We start from the raw sequence: 6,728 nt of genomic DNA, 5'->3' as shown, positions 1-6,728 counted from the left end.
TTTTTGTTTAACTACCTCGATTCCTAAAATTAAAAAAAAGAGTCATGATTGGAGGTCTGATTGACACCTCACTCCAGAGTCCCTGATATACTGGTTGTCTCGCTGTTACTGGCATCACCATGCTTTGGTTTCCAGTGCAAGTCTCTTCCCCCCCCCCCCCCCCCTCATTACATGCAGAATTTTAAAAATAAAAAAATAATAAAAGAGGCAGATACGCAATCGTAGAAGTGTAGAATAGTGGAGAGCTCCAGCTTATCCAACCACATGGAACTGATGATGTGCACCAAAATTACAGTACATTAACGTTTTGTCATTTCTCCTGAACTGAAGTAAAACATTTTGTTGGGCTATTTCAAGAATTTTCGCGCTACGATATACACAGATACACAAGAAAGCAGGAACCACATGCTTTCTTGTGTATCTGTGTATGTATATCTTAGCGCGAAAATTCTTGAAATGGTAAACCAACTAGCCCCCATTGCTGCTTTGCTTTGTTTGTTGGGCTAGTTGGCCCATTCTGATATCAACAAAATAGTGCAAACGAAGTTGCCTGAAGGCAAAAGGAAGCGACAGGAAAGAGCACTAGCTGACAACTAATCTTTATAGAGTGAAACGCACACAATGTATACGAAAGAAGTGGCACAAATAATCAAACCCACGGTAAAAATGGCCATGACAGCAATAAAAATCAACAAGGGTGAAAGACTAACAGATTATGGCAACTCAAAAGGATGGTATAACATATGGTGCTCTGAATGAAGTATATAACAAAAAGAAACATGGATGATCAATCACTCTGGCATGCGCAGACAGCAATTAAATTTAGCAATGTGTTTCAAGAAGGCAAGGTCAGTACTGCAAAAAGATTATTACACGTCACTCACACACTCTGAGCTCTTTCTTTTTACAAAGAAGGCTTCTTTCAATTCATGGCTGCACTCTCTCGAATTCTATCAAGAACCCCCAGTGTGTGAGTGAGCGCAAAAAAATTGCTGTACAGGACTTGCCTCTTCGAAGCAAACTTAAATTTAGTTGCTGACCACCACATATACCTGATTGATCGCCCATGCTTTTTCTTTTTTTACATCTTCACCTTCCTATGTTTCATATATTTTAGCATTCCTTTGAGTTGCCATAATCTTCTATGGCTTATCAACCTGTTTTAGTTTTTATTGCTCTTACAGCCTTTAAAGAGACAGAACACTGCCCTTTAAGCATCTCAATTTTTTTCGCCACGATGGAAGATTCCTGTTTTAAGTGGTCGATTCCATAGCAGTTTTGTCAGAAACGCTGTAGAAAATTATTTACCGAGAGTTTTTCTTATCAGTGCACACGCCCATTTTTATGTAGACTGATGCTGGAAACCATGAGCAGCGACCACGATGACCGATGGTCGACAAAGCGACACACCAAAAACAAAAATAAATCTTACCCGCCAGACAGTAATTAGACATTATTAGTGTAGAGTGGCGTTCATTCTAGTTTCAATGCTCAAGAATGTTACGGAAGGAATGTACACATCGTCGACAAAAGTTTTAGCGGGCCCCAGTTACTGCTTTATCCAAAGAATTCAAAACACTGTGGCCCCATCTAGTGACAAAAGTTGAAAGCATGCCATTGGCTTTGCGAAAATGGGGTGGTTTTTGCCGAAGGGCGCACCAGCGAGAAAGAGCAAAATATAATAGAACAAGGCGAGCGCTCGAAAGAATAGAGAACACTGTGCACTCAAAAAAAAATTTAAAAAAAAGACATTTTCCAGAGAGATGCGATCACATGGGTTACTACAGTGATAATTACAGCAGACCTCTTCAGACATTTTCGTCTCATTTTCAGCGTCAAACTAAATTATAAATCCTCGTTCCTTGGATACTGTAGTGCTCGATCTACACTATACAAAGCGAGATCTTTGCATTTCCATCATAATTGCATTAAATACTTTGCTCACTGTTCTATCCCTTTAACACCACGCGACATTGACGGCATCCGAGTATTCCTGACACTGCTTTTGCATTTATGGTTCACATTTTACTCAACAAGGATTATCGTAAAAACCCGCATACACTACGAGGTTGCTTTTTTTTCCTGATTTTATCATATGAAATTTCCGCCTCATGAGTCATATCACATGCTGACCCAAATTTCTGCCTAAACTCGCAGTTCCGGTCTCGCTTTTATTCAGCACTATCAGCACAAGGCTTCCAGCGAGAGTAGGTGCCATCTGGCGCTGGCGTCGGTCAAGTGTTTCGAAGATTTCAGTTTCCCTGCGCTGAACCAATGTCCCTCGCGACCACGGCATGACCCCGTAGCTTGCGATGCACATGCGACTGGAAGCAGGTTGATCACACCTCATATAATGTAAGAAAGGCAAAGGCAAAAGCAGCCCTCTGCATTTGCACTGGTCTCCTGCAGCCGAATCGCAAACACTTCAATAGCATTACCAGGGTCGCACTTTCGAGAAATGTGGGATAACGAACACACCATTAAGAGGTGCCGAAATATTTTTACGAAAGGATCTCTAGCAAGGGACTCACGGCAGACAGTAAAAAGGACATCGTGAAAACGTCATATTTGAAAACACTTCCAGGGCGCACGAGCCACACGTCTGCGTGCAGTGTTAGACGCGAACTGAAGCAAGTGCGGTGCATGATAACTGGCAGCTCATGCACAGCCGTCACATGTCTGAGGTGGAAGCGGCCTACACCGGTTTGGAATAACTGGATCATCATGTGGCTTCCGCGATTGCCGGGACAAATGTGAGCTGCGCTCTTCTCTTCACGGTGCACGAAATTCTATGATCAAGCGTGTTGGCGCGAGGAAAAGGGAAGCGAACCAGCACTGGCACATCAAGGTACACACGTGGCACTAGTCGACGCCTGGCGCCAGGTTGCGAAAGCGCAGAGAGAGTACGCCTCACAGAGCAACCCCGAAATATAATGCCAATACATACTTTTGTTTTTTCTTCGCTCGCACTATATACAGATTAAAACTTTTTTTCCAGAAGAAGGATGGACAATTGGGCAAGTTGTTGTTGGTTCATATTGAAAGGGCACAGCGCAAAAAGACACAAGACGAAGAGGAAGGAGATGGACAGACAACACATGTGCTGTCTGTCAGTCTTCTTCCTCTTCGTCTTGTGTCTTCTTGCACTGTACCCTTTCAATATGAAACTTTTTTTCCAGTTTTCACTACCTTGAAATTACACCTCTTATTATTTGTGGGTCCATATTATATACGCGAGTTTTTACGGTAGTTGTCAGTGAGCGATTTCGCATTTCGGCAAGTTCATTCATGGCGTTTTATTCACGTCTTGAATAATGCCTAGCAAGGATGTGGGATTAGATCCCCTTACTGCGGCTGTTTTTCTACAGAGCAGAAAAACAAGGCACCTATGGAACAGTGTGATGTCAGCACAAGTTAAATAACCACCGGTGGTCGAAATTTCCGCAGCCCTCCACTCCACGAGCATCCCACATAGGCTGAGTCACTTCAGGCCATTACATACCCCGAAAACCTATAAATATTGTTGGAACAGTTGGCATAAACGACTGCTCAAGATACTCATATGAAGTAGTGAAAACAAAATGCAAGGTCAACTGTTCTATTAAAGAGACAAAAGACGAGGTGAAACGACCATTTTCCAGTTCTCAAGTATATTTTTGCTATTAACAGAGTTTGTTTTAGACCATTTCCACTTGGTAAAAACCCTCCCATTTCTTCCCCTGGGCAGTGTCAAAGCATTGTACTGCAAGTGGACTGTGCGCCTTTTCCAAAGCTACTGTAATGGCAAGGCTTGTAGTCTCCAAGACAAGTGGCATATTGTCATAAGCCATAAATAAAGCAAAAATGTTAGGAGCAGTTCAATTTCCATAGAGTAACTGCCAGGAATAGCCTGCAATGTAACTAACGGCACAACTCAGGCAGTTTAACAGTTACAAAAACAAGGCAATGAGCACCGAAGGGATAATACTGCTGTCACATGGGCACGGCTGAACTCCTTTTAACTCCCTTCAACAAAGGTAGTCTTTATCCCAATGGAGATACGCACCGTGTCACACGGCAGTCCTTTAGGAAAGGAAGTTTAAGGAAGTTCCTAGCGTAAGGAGTTCCAATCATCTCCCTCGAGCAGGTAAAGGGAGTACTCTGGTTCCCCGTGAGCTTTATGCAGGTTTTAAAAGAAGTACTTATGCATTAATTTTGCGTTTGTAATTAATTTTAATACTGTAGCCCAACGTAGAGCATGGAAAAAAAGGAAATGCGCTAATATCTAAGCATACACGCAAGAATTTTGCAAGCACATTGTGGCCAGCAGAAAGGACAAACCTACTATGCTAGTAAAAGTAACAGCGCATTCCTTTCATATGAATGAAGGTACATTTATATTTTAAATTACATTCAAACTGTTGAAAAGAAAGCAGCTAAAAATTACTTTACATGTTTCCAACTTGATTATATAATATGCATACACAAAACGAACAGCGCCTAATGGGACCCTGACGGCGTCTTTGAAGAGCTCGTTCTTAGCCACCGTGTGACATGGCGACAACTCCTTTGGGGCTGAACTCCCTGCGTGGTCCTTTATGGAAAAGAGGTTCGAGGGAGTTGGGACTTGCCCGTGTGACGGAAGTATAAGGGTGCTCATTTTCTTCAAGTGACAGCTTAAATGATAACAGCTATTTATATATTTATACACAGCAGAATTTCCTTAATTAGAACTTCCTGTTTATTATAACTGATGACGTTTGTCCTGAATACATACCGTCAATTAAAAATGCTCCGCTTAGATCAAACCCCACATATAATGCACACATTTTCCATGTTCAAACTATCAAGAAATAACTGTACGGAAAAGTCCGAAGTACAGGTGTGGACAGAAGTAAACGGAGCACTCAGCCTAAGAAAAAACTGGGGGTCAGCGCCGCTGAGACGAGCCAGCCGAAAGCAGAAAATCGTCAAGCGCATCTAGCCAATCCCTGCCGGCGAGACCCTACATTTGCTCCATATGCCTTGTCACTGTCGCTACATCACTGTCACGATAATGATGATCACGATTTTATGGTCACGCTCTTCAAGACGAGCAGTCATTTAAGGTGCACGGACCACCTTGAGGCATTACAGTCCGCGAGGCGGTGCTAATTCAGCCGCATCGTTTAGAAACCAGTAGATGGGCCAGTGTGTTTTGAACACTCGCCGTCACTGATTTGTATCTCGCTGTCGACCTGCTCGAAATATGTGAGGTGCCGCCGCAAATTGAGTTTGTTCAATTTGGGGGACCATTGGTCCATATTTGCGGGTAGCACCCTTATACATCGAGGGCACCACTGACTGGCCTTTGTCAAATCAGATTGGATACCAAATTTGAAGTTCAGACCATGTCAAATGTTGAGGCTCCAGGTTTCCAAATTTTCGAAGTGGCCACATTAATTTAGTACTCATCACTGATTTTACCATAGCTAAGAATTAATATACCGATTAGTAGTTGTGGATTAACTTCCTATCGATCTTATTTTTATGTGGACACCTTCTAAGAAAATATTTTGTAAGTATGTACTCTCCGCCACATGGTCGTATTATGTCCAAGCATTAACAGCAGCCTTATTAAACGAACCCGAAACTGTGCCGGCACGTTGAGGTCGAGCACATTTCGTTGGCATCATGATAAAAATGAATCCCGGCAGCAACAAAAGTTCAAAACACAGAACACGCTGGCATCTGCACAACTACTTGCTGAATGAAGCAGCTTAAATGTAGTGCCATCCATGCGGGCTCTGCTAGGAAGGTAGTAGTCCGCCCACCTTAAATGTCCGCCCGGCTCGGAGCCCGACCATCAGATCACGATTATCATTATCGCGACAGTGACGCCGGGACAGTGCCAAGGCATGCGGAGCAAAGGGAGGGTCGCGCTGACAGGGGTGTGCAGATGCGCACCATGATTTCCTGCTTTCAGCCGGCTCGGCTAAGCGGCGCTGACCCTCAGTTCTTTTGAGCTGGGCGCTTCGTTTACTTCTGTCCGCACCTGTACATGCATGCAGCCTTCCTGCATGAATTTCCTGCCTTCAAGTGCAGCACATCGGGTCACGTAACCAGTGCATCAGTGGCAGGACAATTACAGCTGGAATCTGCCAACAATGATGCATCGGTCTTACATTACCTCTCTAACATAAAGAAAAAAATGTTTCTTTTTGAATTCCAACTAACGCTTCGTTTTCTTTTTTACGCTGTTTATATATAGACATTTCAAACATCATCGCATTCATTGCGCCGTCTGCACTTGTAGGATCAGAACCATGCGGAAATGCTGTATGAACAGTATAACTGAAAACACACTCTCTGGAAAGAACTTCCCCCCAATGCACACACATGCAAGAGGAGAGGGACCGAAAAGAGGCAAGTCACACAAACCGATCCAGACCACAGGATGTGCTGTGCAAAAAGAAACACAGAGAACAAGAGAAAGGCGAGAGAGCGTCAGGCAAAGTTGAACTCCTTAAGGTTGTTCTGCATGATGGTGTCCTTGACAGCGCAGAACACGAGCCGAATGTTCTCCGTGTCTTACGCCCACAACGCATGCATTGAGGAGCAGGAAGAGAAAGGAGAGAAAAGGAAACAGGTCAGGCATCACAAACGTAGACAGGCAGCAAAAATTAAACAATTCAACTCCCTCAAGAAAAGAAACTTTCTGGGTGTGCATTAGGAAACACAAGCTGCAGTCAAGCAGCAAAAGGGAAGAT

The 6,728-nt window shown here is 43.5% G+C and overlaps 1 protein-coding gene across 3 annotated transcripts in view; it reads right to left on the bottom strand.

The window, feature by feature from the left end:
- Positions 1-6,728, bottom strand: part of LOC146184942 (guanine nucleotide-binding protein G(q) subunit alpha) — a 56,161-nt gene that overhangs the window by 5,003 nt on the left and 44,430 nt on the right. The window contains exon 8 of one of the 3 annotated variants that reach the window (XM_084605917.1): positions 1,871-6,548. The exons of the other annotated variants lie outside the window; for them this stretch is intronic. Coding sequence (XP_084462043.1) covers positions 6,466-6,548 — 83 coding nt within the window. The 3' untranslated portion in view covers positions 1,871-6,465. Of the gene's footprint in view, positions 1-1,870; positions 6,549-6,728 lie in introns of those variants that run through there. 3 annotated transcript variants of the gene reach the window in all.

Source organism: Amblyomma maculatum, chromosome 6 (genome assembly GCF_055883805.1).
Source record: "Amblyomma maculatum isolate TAMU_Amacu chromosome 6, ASM5588380v1, whole genome shotgun sequence".
NCBI classification, from domain to species: Eukaryota; Metazoa; Arthropoda; class Arachnida; order Ixodida; family Ixodidae; genus Amblyomma; species Amblyomma maculatum.
This window is presented reverse-complemented; position numbering and strand designations above follow the sequence as displayed.